Source organism: Rhopalosiphum padi, chromosome 2, assembly GCF_020882245.1.
Source record: "Rhopalosiphum padi isolate XX-2018 chromosome 2, ASM2088224v1, whole genome shotgun sequence".
NCBI classification, from domain to species: domain Eukaryota; kingdom Metazoa; phylum Arthropoda; class Insecta; order Hemiptera; family Aphididae; genus Rhopalosiphum; species Rhopalosiphum padi.
In genome coordinates this window covers 88,747,951-88,764,166 of record NC_083598.1, presented here as the reverse complement: position 1 = coordinate 88,764,166, position 16,216 = coordinate 88,747,951, and the positions used below count along the sequence as shown (strand labels likewise).

General features: G+C 27.2%; 1 protein-coding gene across 4 annotated transcripts in view; it reads right to left on the bottom strand.

Moving 5' to 3' along the window:
- The window catches only part of LOC132920758 (uncharacterized), a 181,129-nt gene that overhangs the window by 127,058 nt on the left and 37,855 nt on the right, over window positions 1-16,216 (bottom strand). For all 4 annotated transcript variants that reach the window (XM_060983406.1, XM_060983404.1, XM_060983403.1 and 1 more), the window contains one exon: window positions 14,185-14,214. In XM_060983406.1, coding sequence (XP_060839389.1) covers window positions 14,185-14,214 — 30 coding nt within the window. The remainder of the gene's footprint in view (window positions 1-14,184; window positions 14,215-16,216) is intronic.

Genomic DNA, 16,216 nt, shown 5'->3' with positions numbered 1-16,216 from the left:
CCATTACCTATTTCATCTATGTATTTTTTTTTTTCTTAATTTTGATATATCATTATTATTTACCGATATTATATATTTTAAATTACTGTTTTCGATTTGTAATAATATTGTCGTAAACAATTACGGATAGGGAGACTTGTATAAAAATTATTCTATTTTAAATGACGTATTATTTATTTTACTTGAATTCGGTAACTCTATACATTTTTAATATAATATAAAATCTTTATGAGGTAAGTAATCTTTTTGTTAAATGTATCTTAAATTTATCTTAATACACTCTTAAGATACTTATATCTGTATCCAGATACTAATTGAAAGTATCTCATTACACACCGTTCTGGCCACTCTGGCCAACGTGTTATGAAAATATAAGGACACTTACTATTATAAAATATACGTTGAAATTAATATAAAAACAACGAGGATGAAAATATATCTGATTCGGTCTGCGGTAAAAAAAAAAAAAATAATGTCATAATAAATAATATTTATAAAACAGTTATTCTAATTTACGTGATATATGTAATGACATAGTTTAATTAATATTAACCAACTACGTGAAATACTAAAAGTTAATGTGGTAATCAGAGTTTATTAAAAAAAAATAAATAAACATTAAATACTAAAAGTGGGCATACGATGTGATAATACTTTATTAAAAACATAAATTCACATAGTGGAAATAATAATGTATTATTTGTAAATTCAAAAACGTGCCAGATAAATACGTAGTATATTATATAGTTTTATTAATTTCTAATCGTCTCAATAGAGAAATTGATAAATTTAAGGAGCGGGGGAGGGTGGGTTAGCATAATACATTAACTGTTAGAACGATGTATGTGAAATACCGAAATTCGAGTCCTTCTTGATTTGTCGGAGTTGATTTTAAAATTTAGACGCTATTTGTGCTTACAATTTATATTGTATAGCATACCTGCTATATATATTTATACAACTGCAATGCGGAGAAAAACAAACACCATTGCCACGCCGCGATCGGTACGGTCGTCGTTAGCCATGACCAATAATAATAATAATGGATGTTTTATTTGTTCGGTTATTTTTACACAGAAATGTCGAAGCACGCGTATCGAATTGTATTCGCTATAAATAAACTACATAATGATGTATATTATTATTATGCGCGCGAATAAAATACAGCGTAGACCGCCGCGCAACGATATCGTTTGGAAATCGCACTCGCGGATACGATCCATAATAATATTATCCCGTCGTCGTCGCCGTCCACAGCCATAAACAATGATATTCGCGACGTAAATTATTACCACTTTTCATTCCGGCAAGGCTGAAAGACTCCGAGACGATGGCATTAATATGTTTGGCCGATCGCCGCGGAGGACCGTGATCGTGTTTGATATCCAGCTGGTTTAGCCGTTAAACGTACGGGTATATATAATTTTTTTTATTTTTTTTATTCGCCTCTCCTCTAGTTTCTATCGTATTCATCCATGTAGACATCCTTCGAATGTCGTAGAAAAATATTGCAAACCACACGGAACCACCTCTGGCCCCTACAAAATGCGTTCGTGTATTGATTTCGGTCGTCCCCTTTTCCACTCCAATCATCCCTCTCGTTTGACCCTAGCCACACACACACACACACCAGCCTCTCCTATCGGTGCAATATAATGTCCTATGCATACACACGCATCAATTTCATCGTAATCTTCTACCTATGTCGCGTGTCGTAACAAAATAAATGTAGATTTTATAATTCATAAACATTTTTGATTGTCTATACCTTACCGGTTTTTAAGTATGGACAAGCTCTATAAATTATAATAACACGATATTACGTTAATGTCCGTGTTCTAAAGCCTTGGCCCGAATGTATCACGTAAAACTTTTATTATAATATGACTATAGGGGATGTGACCCCAAATTTTCCTCTATGCTATCACCTATAATATTTCATTTTATACTATCGGCATGAAAACTAAATTTTGAAAATGTTCTCGAACCTCTCTGCGCTACAACAATAATTTTGAAACTATTTTAACGCTTACGGAACATTTGATGACGCCAACGCACGACGTAAATAATTTTCCTTTTGAAAGAAAAAGCAAAATTTGTGAACTTTAAGTGAAGTACGCGTGTAATTAACCATATTACGTAAGACGAGGGTGGAGTTTACTCCGTTGTGGTGGCCTTTCTATTAAAAACAATTCTTTGTTCTTTTTGACGCATTTATTTGCCACGAAATAATTTAAAAATATATATATATATATTTTTTTTAACCGTCACCGACACACAATCCTTACGCCGCGGTAGGACATAAAAGTAAAAAAGACCCAGAAAATATAAATAAAATACAAGACTAAAGGACGCCATCGTGGGGGTATCACCCCGGGGAAATGAGAAAATATCTCGGCCATCAAAAAATGTCAACAATGCATCCATAAATCTCGACGACGTGATTCCGTCGGTGCATGCATGGGAAGTACTATAGGATTTAATGTGTTGTTCTTATACATGGATATAGAAGAGGCCAGCTGTACCTGTACACACGTTCGCCAAGTATATAATGCAATATGTATGCGAAATATTACAGCAGTGGTGTAATAAAAAAAAAAAAAAAAAAATGCACGAAAAACTCATACCGTAGAGATTCGTCGTAAAAGCACGCTTTCCGTTTACGTAGAAAACCGCAGCGGACAAAGCGCGTTCACTTCATCTGCCAGTTGACCCTTTTTGTTCGAAGTTATTTTAAAATTGCTTTCATTATACATAGAGTAGGTTGAATTATAAAAAACGGATCAAAATGGTGAAAAGATTAATCTAGAATTAAGGGGGGTTTATTTTTTTTTTACATATTTCTCAGGCTTAACGCTTGAATGATAGGGTAACTTGTATAGTTATTGGCATACCAAAATTGTTTTATTAATAAAATAGTGCTGTGTTAGATTTTAAAAAGATTTTTTATTTTTAAGTAATTGGTCACACTGTCCTATTTGCGCCAAATCTTATTATTGTTCTGTGACTGATAAGATACAACATTTTATTTTAAAACTGTTATTTAAGAAGAACTGAAGACGTCAAAAAAGGTAAGACATTACTTAAAATCGTGATGGAGTACTTCTATGAAATAAGCATTTACTTGTATATAAATGGTCGCAAACAGTAATGTTTTGTTGATTCTGAATCCTACAGCTTACTTAGGTACATAATTTTAAATGCTTTCATATTTTTTGCTTAAATAATAGGTACGTTATATATTATTACTCGTCAGGTTATAATAAAATTAGTTATTATGTCCGTAGAAATTGATTCCCTACGTATACCTTATGCAGACATGTTTGAGTTAATAATAGTATCTAAAAAAAGAAAAACCGCGATATTTGACGAATAAAAACGAGTGTGTCATACGTAATATATTATAATACCGACGGTATTACATTATTATTGAATTAGGATACCGCGGAAATCGGAAGGTCTTTTCGTGCGATTCGGCGATGGAATCGAAAATTACGGCGACCCGAACACCGCGTCGTCATTCACGTCCTGCGCGATATTATTATAATACCCACCGGCCGCCGCAAGCTTATTTGCAGTCGTTTTCGTCGGGACGAGGAGTTTTCATTTTGTTCGTCAATATATATATATATATATATATAAAAACCGTCTTACCGTCATAATATTTTTATCCGCACAACAGAGACTATAAATATAAATATGACCGGGTTAGACGTAATCGTCAAAAGTCGAAATCTTCGTGCGTCATTTTTCACGCGGCTGATGCCGCTGCCGCTGCTATTGCTCCGGAGTATGATATTATATTATATAGATTTGACATTTCTGTCGGGTCGTTTGTCGTTAGGGTCGCCGAGGAGAAGACGACGACGGCGGCGGCGGAAAGCGATTATAAATGTGAGCGAGCGCCTTTTGTCAGCCTCCCGACCCGCCGTCCGTCCGCGCGCGGTGCAGCTATAGGTAGCTACGCGTATATATATATATATATAATAATAATATAATGGTCGTGTGCGCGTATAATAATACTATACGTATATTATGATTGTGCCGCCACCACCGTCGTCTCGCCGAGGGCAATAGCGAGCGACTCCGAACGTGACCCATTTCACCGATTATTAATGTTATTATACGCGGCGGCAGTGGACGAGAACAACTATACTACGCGTCCATTACGCGGCGGCGAGCACCTCCGATGCGGACGAGCGCCGAACAAAACTGCCCGAGCTTTTAACGCAGGCGCTTCGACTCGGCAACAGTGCCATAATTATTATGATGTCTCTATACTATACCTACGGCTACAGCGATAACAATTTTGACGATAATAAGACGAAGAGGGAGAAGGAGAAGGAGAATATACGAGTCTTTGATCCGTCCACTGTGAGTCACGGCTAGTCTGATTTTCCGAGTCAACTCTTGAGACTTTAAAAATAAATATCGCTAATAGTATATGTGGTTCGAAGAGCGCGTGTATGTATAAAAAGTTTTCGGCAACGATTAAATTAATTTACTCTGTAATTCTAATAACGATAAAATCAATTACTTTAATTACTTTTGAAACACATATTATTATGAAATGTTGAAATGTACTTGTCGATTAGTGGTTTTTAATGGTCGTTTACACGTCGTGTTGTTTTTATTTCAAAAACCTACCGGTAACCACTAACTTTAAACGATTCGCTCAAATACCACCAGAAGACCGGTTTAATATACCAAGATTATTGTTGCAATAAAAATTATGCTCTCGTTTCTTTCTATGTAATGCAAACTACGAATATTTAATTCGTTCAGAAAATTTTATATAAATTTTTTTTTTTCAGTGGCATTTACATAGATACGATTTTAGATATAATATTATGTTTATCATAATTACTATTTACCAATATAAACTTCAGTCAGAATGTCGTCTTGGAAATTGTGCAACGAAAAACAATAATATATTACTATAAATTCTGTCTACAAAAATCTTGATAAAATATGCCAAACATATTATTTTGTTAGAATTATTAAATTTGTATAACATCAAGTAGGTATAGTATTTCATTTTTTGTAAAAAAAAATAAAAAAAATATGCACTTTTAAAATATACCGAACTAAATCCAAGCAAAGCTCTTGCATATTTAAAACACTTTTTATGACTAATATGATGCTTGAATATTATAGCCTTTAGGTCATAGTAGTACGGGATCAATATTATAGTGGTGTTTTGAGATTGGACTCTGGGACACGTTTTCAGAAAACAAACAATTCGATGAGTGATGATGGAGTATGAATGATGGTTTTTGATAACGCTTTTTATTTTTACTTTAGGCGAGAATTGTTTACTAAAACATACCTACTCGATTTTTTTCTATAAGCTGATGGTTGCTTATAAATAGGTTATAGTCAATTCGTAACCTACCAAGGAGTCTTTGTACCAAAGTATGTGACCTACTAACATGTTCGTGACCTTTTTTTTGTATATTAGAAAATAATTTCAATAAGAGTATATTTTTAACTGATTTTTTATAAAAAATAATTTTACTAATAGACCTGTTGTCGTAATTTTTCAACTTCTCCATACCTTCTTCCACCACAATATTTACAGCAAAATTCAAAAATGTGGTTGTTAAAAATCAATAAATATATAATAATACCTATCATGTGCAATAAAAAACATAACATTTCTGATACACATTACCATTAATAACTATGTTCATACATTATAACTATACAAACAATTAAGAGATTAAAAAGTTATGTACATTTAATTCTACCTATCCCTTGTAATGTCTAAGAAAGTATTGATTCAAAATCGAAATATTTTCAAGAATTAATATTTTATAATATTTCGAGAAATCAAACATTTTTAAAAGTACTGATCAAAGTTAAAATAATGATATTTTTACCGAACAATCCAAATCCAAAAACTTATTCAACATATTATTATTCTCTTCCCACAGCAACTCCATTTACCACGTTTTACACGTGACCGTGATATTTTGACCACATGCGACTTCTGTTCAACAATCTTGTAAATTATTAAACTTACTTACATAGTTTTTAAAATTTATGAAACTAATCCGAATTGTTTACAAATAGCTATAATTATTTTCTATAGTGATAAGACAAATAAGTTACTTAATTACGTTTTTACTCTTAAAGAAGTAACGTTTTAAGTATATGTGGTTATTACTAATATTATTTACTTATTTGTTCTACTTTATTCTAAAAGCTTATACAATTATTTACATCTGTTTTTGATGGTTTTCTCTATATTATTTAGTTTTGTACCATATTATACGTCCATTTATAACTAAAAGATAAATATAATATATTTTTTTTTTATGAATTTACTACTTTAAAACACATTTTCGATAATATTTCATGGTATTAATGTAATTCACTTCAAGTGTGCATGTATTGTTTTAACCAAAAATCAATTTTTTGTTTGCATTATTTATTGTAATTTTTTTAATATATTTATCTGCAATTGACATTTAACTGTGAGCATTTATTTTTATGGTGTTTTTTCTTTTTGATATTACCCATACATTTATATCTAATAAATCTAATCACAATTTTTTTTTATTGGTTTGTCATGTTGATTCAAGTAGTAAATGATTTTTTTTTTTAAACATTTTATAAATATAATATATTCTTGTATTTACAATAGCAATAATTATAATTTTAATAACTTATATTAACTATATTTTATAAATTATGTATAAATATTGTAATATTTATTATTTTTATACCATAATATATTATCATACAATTTCAAAAAAGTTTTTTACACTTATAAATTTATATCATTAGGTATATAATCTTATTTTGTATATAATTTAATTTATACTAATTTTACAATTATCTATTTTAAACTAGTTTAGTTTGATAATAAAATGATCATATAGTACTTCAGGTGGTAACTTGATATCTTGCATTACAATAAACGTTCCAAGTTATACAAGTATTTTTTTTACAATTAATTAAAAATAAAATAAAATTGTACAGCCAAAGAAAGTTTCTAACCCCCATTAACAAAATATAGTTAATTCGGCAGCGCTCAAGTCCTAGTAACTAAAAATTAAAGTTTCAGCATACGTTTTTATAGTTACATAAAAAAAAAGATAAGCATAGATTCGAGATGTCTTTTAATAGGTTCGAGGTTGCGTCTTGAATAAAATATAATATTAATTATTCATTAAATACCCAAATTTTACTGAATAGTTTATATTGTAATATCATAGGATTTAATTTTGTTCCAGCGACCCTCAGTTTTAGCGTTTTATACATCCCAATGGATAAGTAGCTATTCTATTTTTTATACTTAGATTATTTAGGTAGATCAACGGATTTAAACGAAAGATAATCTAGTATCCAACTGTAAAATAGTAATTATAAATTGTCAATTATAAAATAATAATATTATTATCATCCATATCAGATATCGAAAAATAGTAAATACACTGGAACTGTTGTACTAATGTAGCTAGTTTGCCTATCCAACACGCCGTGTTATCGAAATATTAATATAATATAGCAAATCATTAAAATGTATCTACTTAAACATAACAGTAGTTTGATAGATACCAACGCAGGCACGAAAAAATCGGAAAAACGCACCGCATATGTTTAAACGATTTTTCTGATTTTTGTGGTTGTCAGAAATTGCCTAGGGGTTTGTGAATCGGTTAAAATCTGGTTGAATGCTAGAACCTCTAGCCAATGTTCATTTTAAGTATTTAAACGTTAGCAAAATTATTTTGTCAACAACGAGGACGCAGTAATTTGTGCGCATGCCTGGTATTTTATATTCAGTCCTATATGTCAAATATGATTATAAAAAATATACTCTACATTATTATATCTGGTAGAGTTTCAATAGAATATTGGTTTTCCAGTGTCTTCGGCGTACCCTATCGTGGACTATTTTATAAACATAATAATAATAGTAATATAATAATAATTTATATAGTATTATAGTGGCTAAATGTTATACCAAACAATAATAATCAATAGATATTTTTGATTTAGTTATTTATTTAAATTATACATTTATACGCAAATATGTTCCTCTGAAGTATCGCGGGATGCTTGAGCAGATTATTTCTAGCACTTGATATTTATATTGGTAATAAAAGAAAATTCTACTTGAGTTTTATTGTAAATACCTCTATACATTTTTACCCCATCTTTTTATCCACAAAGCACAAAATTGAACTTAATATTGAATGTTACGTTTCAGCTATGATATATAGGTAAAAGGTTTTTTTTTTTTTATAAAAAATTGATTTTATTATTATTGTAATAAGAAGTCAAAATGTATATTATGTATTAATGTATATGTAAATTATTTATACTATATACTTAATATTTTTAAGCTTTTTACTAAGCATTCAAAAAAAAAAAGGCATGAATATTTCTAATATATTAAATTACATTGTATTAATAGTTTTATAAATATTTTTTTTAATTATAAACTATCAAAAAATTATTGATTTTTGAATGTCAATACTTAAAAATGATATTATTAAGTGTAAATACTATAATCACATATTTTAGTTTATTTTAAACGAATTTTTAAGATTCTGAATTTACTGTTAAAACTAATACATAGGGATTTAAAAATAAAACAAATTAATATAGATTCACACCTCTTATCTGTACACGCTGTGGAGTCTCCCTCACTGTCATCATATTTTTATCAAATGTAGAGTATTCTATCAATAGAAAACTTCAAATACCTAACCATTTAATGGAAATATTAAGCCTTAATTCGGCAGAATTAATCATATTCAGGTAAATTCTATCGATTAGTAATACATCTCATTAACCTAATATAACTAATACCAAGAAATCATCACATTATAACAATATTACTATGATTTACATTAATTTATCTATATTTGTATATATTTGTTCACTTTTTTTTTTTATTATGTTTTGTCATTTTTTTTATTCAGATTAAAAATCGTTCAAACAATTGTTTTTTAATTAATACATTAAAGACATTTGTGCTATTCTAGTAATTTTTGGAAATGTATCTAAAATCTTTGATATTACGTTTACGGGTCATAAATAAATATGAAATAACGGGTTTAAAAATTTTTATAGATTAGTGATATACAAATTTATCATAATCTTGTTAATTTAATTTTTCACATGGTTTACGTTTAACAAATTCATCAACTATTAAAATTGATATTTTAATATCGTACCATTAGTCGTACTACTCGTACTATATTATGAGAACTATAATTAAATACCATCATTTTTTCACTACATTGGTAAATTCTAAATGGTAAAGATATTTGCCACAATCCGTTTATAGATTTTTTTTTCACTATCTCATGATAACAGATAAAGTAATGATTTTCATATATTCACTCAGGATCAATAATATAATATTCTTTGTTTAGAAACATGAACATTTAAAGTTGGTAAATAACTGCCCGACTAGGAAAACAACAAAAAAACCATGTTTTCTTAGTAAAGTATATTATATTTAAAATGTAAGGTATTTTAAGTTAAATTAAATAAAAAAAAGAAATAGAAAATTGTTTACAAATTATTATTCTATTAGTCTGTGAGAGACTGCATCAAATTTTAGATTATAACTAATTGAGTTATAAGCGACTTATACCCTATAAATGCAAAACTTTGACCGTTTTTCGATTTGCGGAATTATAAAACTCCACTGAAAATTATATTAAAACATCCCATAAATATTATAATTACTTGAATATAAATAAAGTTTCTGTTTTATGCTACGTTTACCATTGCTTTCGAATATTAGTTAATAATAAAAATATTTGGCTTAATATCCAATTCTGGGTATCACTTTCGTACTTTTCATGGTCTTAGGTCAAATTAATTTCAACTTTAAATCAAATTTAATAGATTAATTTAGTTATTCGCATGCGTAAATAATTTGTCATTAACTCAACAACAAATTCCGCAACTAATCAACTTAAAACCTGTACAGATGAGTACATATATACAATCCTAAGTCATAGGTGAATTTATAAAGTCTCAGATTCAGTTTTATAATGTAATGGAAGTTGGAACAAGTTAGACCTAGAATGTTTAATTTGACTTCTATCAGTTAATCAATGTACAAAAACAATTTTATACGAACATTTCATGTAAATTATTCCAGATTTATCGGGGATTCAACAATATCTAATTAACATTTGTTGAAACAAAAATTTAAATATAATATTTTGTTAAAAGTTAACATTTAAAATTTAAATATGTTGTATTTTTTTCTCTAGAATAAAATAAATTATTTATTAGAGTACATAAAGTAGTTTTCTCCTAATGGCTAATATTTTTTTTTTTTTAATTATAACTTTTATCAATGCCTAATTTTATCTTAAGGTTTTTTTTTTTTTTTTGAAAAAGTTTGGTCAAGTGTGCACAATCTATTTTATTACTTTCACTTTTTTCTTTTCATCTGTGGCTCTCGGAATTCGTTTGATTTGAAACAATATTAAAACAATGTTCACAATAATTAGTTTTTTTAATAAAGTTACGGTACAGTTCGTTTTGGTATAGAACTTAACTATGTACACTAAAAAAAACTAGCTTTTCTGCTAAAGGACTGACAAAATTTGACTCATATAATATCTTGTGTAAGAATACTTTTTGTCAAAGACTAAAAAGCATACTACGTCTGATAAGATATTTATGTTTTTTAGTCGCTCATTTTGCTAAAATAAAATAAATTTGATATTCCTATCAATATTATTGATTTCATTATCAGTCATTTTTTTATATAGGATAATTGTTTTACGGATGGACGTTAAAATTTAATTTAAAGTGTTTATCATTAAATATTTTCATTATAGTGGCTGATAAAAATTTACCAAGTTTATAATAATATAATTCTTAAAGATGTTACAATACAAATCATAGTGTTAGGTAATTATATTTACATATTTTGTATTATTGTATGAAACCTCCTATTTAATTTAAATAAATTTCATCATTCGTGAAAATTAATTAAAATCGTTGTTTATACAAACACAGCATTCTCAAAATATCTTAGACGTTACTCATTTAATATTACTATATTATGTTAACAGAATAATAATTTTACATACTTAACGTTTAACATAATTATGTATGATAAATGGTCACAGCTATAAATAGATAAAGAAAAATGAGTGCATTCGCATCTGTTTTAAAACAATTGCATAACATTTAAAGAATGTCGACCATCATAATTAATATAATAATATAGTTATTATACATTTACTTTGTAGTCGACGAAAATAAAAATAACTGTTATGACGGTCGGTTAATAACTATAAAATAAAATAAGTTAATGTATGTGTGAATAACTATATTATTTAAATTACGAAAAAAAGCTCGAAAAAGGAAATTATAAACCATTAATATATTATAATATGACAATACTATATTATACTATTTAGGTAATACTAATGGGTAATATTGTATTAAATTATTATAATAGCAAAAAATATAAAATACTCTAAATATTGTTTTTCGTGTTGTTTAATCTTACATAACTCGCATCAATTTCAACTAATTATATAAACTAATTATTTTAAAATCAATCATAATTAAATTTTATTCATCGTCGATGGTATAAAAAATATTAATTCATCAGTAACCAACAATGATACACTTGATTTTGTAACCGTAATTAATATTTTTCATCCAGATATAGTTGAGTCTTATAAAATAATTTAACTTTACACGTTACTCTAGGCTAAACTAAAAATCATTGATAAATAATACAATGGACATGCGTTGTAGTGTTATAATTAATTCACGAAAAAATTACACCACCGCATTTCAAGTGGCACTTAAATTACAATGCAAACTACTGTCCATTCACACGCGAGTTTTCATTATTTGTTGGCATTCAAAGCGCACAAAGACCTATTTCATGCACTCGATAATGGACCGAATGCTATTTTTATTATTATTATTATAGAACAATAGAGCCTGTAATATAACTGACATTATGTTCAAAAATCGATTCAATATTATTTTATATTATGACTTCGTTGTTTCTAGTCGACTTCTGCGAGCGAGTGTGTTTGTATGATAATACCCAACAATATCAGTCCATAGAATACATAGTACCTATGTGTACAAAGGTTTTATATTAATTATAACATGTTTGAATATAAATAACTCGTCATTATGATATAAATAATAATATTCACTAAACACGTGTATAGAAGTTCAATGTAGTAAAATTATGACTTCTTCTCAAACCGTTGTTGAATACAAAATTGTTGTTTCGTTTTATCTAATCGAATAATAATTATTTTGTATTACAGTTTTTATGATCTGTCTAAATAAATAAATTGTCATTTTATGTATATTAAAGTAGTGTAAGATATTTAAAATATTTGATGTAATATTAATTATTATATTTATTGCAAGAAAAAAATACTTGTCTTGGTAATGTATTTCGTTGTTTGATATCTATAGCTGTTCTCCCTTTAATAATTACTGATTGCAATAATTTAATCGATACTCGATAGTAATATCAACTATCAAGATTGGTTATAATTGAATAGTTATAATCGTGGACTTTAATGAAATATTTATCGTAGGTGTATACATATATACAATATGAATATGATAAATAATGTAGCTGTACCGCCTACAAACATAAATTGTAAATTATTTTTATTTTTATTTTTATCTAATCTTTCAAAAAGATAATGGACTCCATTGAACTTGTTCTTATGGGAGCTTGTGAAATCTTACATATAACATAATTTTAGTATTTATATATGACTTAATACAGTGAATTACTGAATGAAAATAGTTAGACTAATTAATATCGTTTCTGACAAGTCAAAATCAATACAAATTAATAATATACAGATAAAAATATTTTACAATTTAAAAAATGAATTAAAATAATTTAAATTATAGAATATAGCAAGTTAATCTAGAAATATCATAGATTTATAAGACAATATATGCGTGCAATTTGCATCTTATTGCTGAAGTAGACATATTTCAATATTGAAAGATATAATTTATAATATTTAGATGGCGTAATATTCTAAAGGAAGATTATTAAATATAAATGGCCCGACAAAAGAAAATAAAGCTTGAGTGATGGTTTTGTGAGTTTTGGAAACATCGACGTTATTCAATTTGTATCGATTATTAAAATCATGTTTTTCAGTTCATCGTATAATAGATATCTATCGTTTTGAAAAATATTTTTTTTTTTTTTGTTAATAAAAATAAAAATTGAATTCTGAGTATAAGTTTACATTATGAAAGCGTCTATTTTTATTTAATATAACTCTTAATAGGTATGTTGTCTTGTGTAATTTGAAATTGATTAAGGTTGTAATTGCACGAACTGCTTCAGGAAATTATACCGTAGGTTAATAATCATTCAATTAAGGCTTTATATATATATATATATATATATATATATATATATTTAAGCTTGACAAGGTTTAGTATGTGTTTTTGATGATTAAATGTATGAGAAAGTTGACTAATACAGACTTTGGTCACAAGCAAATTTATTATATGTTCTATCGATTTAAAATGTCTACTCATTTCATTTTTCATTTTCATTTTACTAATGTACCAATGTTTAATTTCTTTTAACAAATACATGTATTTAAATAACGACAACCATTTGAGTGCGATAAAGTGTGATTTATACTAAGTATGTCAGTATTGCATAAGTAGTAAGGCAGAATAAACGTTTTGTCAATATTTAAGAATATACTGTTTTTCAATAACCTGCAGCAACGAATGCTATTGATATAATTTTGGATTTCTTGAAAGACGTTGCTCCAGGAATCTCTAGTTATTATTAGTGTTGTATCGTCAGTAAAACATACTAGTTTCTATCTTAAGGGCAGTGATCCAATATCGTGTATTTGAATATTAAATAGAAGAGGCAATAAAGAGTCGCCTGGGGGAACTTTGAATTTAATTATTTCACATGAACATATAGTGTATTGTTAATATTTTAAAAATGGTGGGGTAATATAAGGTATGATTGAGGAAGTTTTAAGGTTAGTAATATTTTGATTCCGATACTTAAAATTGTTGACGATAGAATGTCATAGTCCTTTGCGTCAAAAGCTTTTGTTAGGTGAAGGTAAACTGTTGCATATTTTTTTATCGTTATCTAATTTAGTGTAACATATTTATATTTAATATTTTAGTATTAAAAATACTTACCCTCGACGAGACAAAAACAGGCGTCGTCATCTGAAAAATAAAAATAATAATCATAAATATTAAAAAATACTATCTGCTTATTTTATAATAATACGAACATATAATGTCAAAATATAAACAAATTCAATAAAAGAAAGATATGAAAAAATATAAACAGAAAATTATGAGTGTGACGCTGAAAATAAATTGAAGTCATCAAGTCAGAAACAGTCTCATCAAGTAAATTTTTAACGAATATAAAAATGATGATAACCATGACATATATAAAATTTAACATTAGATCAATATTGCATTTGCCAGAAAAAAAGCGATTTTCACAACGTTGTTCCTTCGCTCGAAATGAATTATTTTTAAAATGCAATTTATTTTATATCAGATTAAAAACTTTAAATATGGTAAACCACGACACGATGGTTATACTTAATATATTGTGTGTTTGCATATAACAAGAAAATAAAAAATAAAAATAAATCATTCAATTTATGATTACATTAAAACTTCGATGAAAAAAAAAAAAAAAAATAATTTCATTTTTACATTTATTTTTCATACACACTATGTTAAACATCTTAATAATTTAAATCAAGGACGAGATAAACTAATGCGTGAACTGTTTTCAGTTAAAGTTTAATAAACATAATAACATATACACATTTTATGAATCGTATATGTGCATATACCTACCAATATACATACATATTACATACATATATTATATATCTTATATTTTGTAATATTATAATGGGCATACATATTTATTGAGTCTTAAACTACCTATTGGGTAGTATATGTTTTTTTAGATTTTGAGTGCACTGAGGTAGCTATTGATTTTACAATGATGTCATATTTTTTTCTGTATCTAGCGGCTATTTAGGGGAGTAAAATACCTCAATAAGTTTTATTTAGTACCACACTGCTGTATATGGGGCGTTGAACACTGATTGTACTTTACAAACAAGTCATTTTTAGAATTCCCCAGTCGTTTTTGAGAAAATTGTGAAAAAGAAGAATGAAATGTAAGCGAACACCGGTTTCTTACAAAGTCTTGAAATTTTTGGGTATAGGAACACTGATCTCCAGTTACAATCTCAATGGTCGTATATTGCTTTGAAATGGAAAGGTATCTAACTTGTATATTACACTTTTTGTATTATTTATCGTGATTCAAATACGTTACACAATAGCTGTCTAAAGATTTTTTTTTGACCCAGACTTACTAATAGTATATACTATATTGTACGCCTAACGCCCTTACGTAATTTTTATAAAGTGAATTCTATATCTTATGTTCACAAATCACAATTCAATTTATTGAATCAAACATTAAATAAGAATATATATATCAATTCATTTTAATTATTGATAAATACTTTAATGAAATGAATTTGACAATATTTATGGTCTGCATCCTTTAGGTCCTAAGATCATAGCATTCTTAACAGTTTTTAACATGTACATAATAATATAATTTGTATAATAGGTGCATTTACATTTTTCCTTTTTATAATACACAAGTCTGATGAATTTTATAAGATTATATTTTAAATGAATAGGAATATTTGTAATGTCACCTTAAATACTTAAGAAAATTCATTTAAAAATGATTTATCAATTATTTATGTTTGATAATAAATAAGTATTTATTATAAAAATAAAATAAAAATAATATTAAAAACTGTCAGTTTTGCTAAATATCAACAAATAAAATATAAATCGAATACGTTTTTAGTATCGAATAAGCCAAATAGTGGTGTTATAACGTAATTTTATTTTTTTTTCAGCAATTCATATAGTTTATATATTGAATTGTATTTTCTAAATATTATTACCAACATAGTTAAACCTCGATTCCATAGTAATATGGCTTTAAGTTTTTTTTAGAAATAAAATCAAATACAATACTTATACTAACCTTATATTTTAGAAAAAGTACAAGTTCATATGTTATTTGACATCGCCAAAATACTTTAACATATTATATTTTTTCATATTTTTACCCTTACTACTCTTATTTCATACTTAATCATAATAT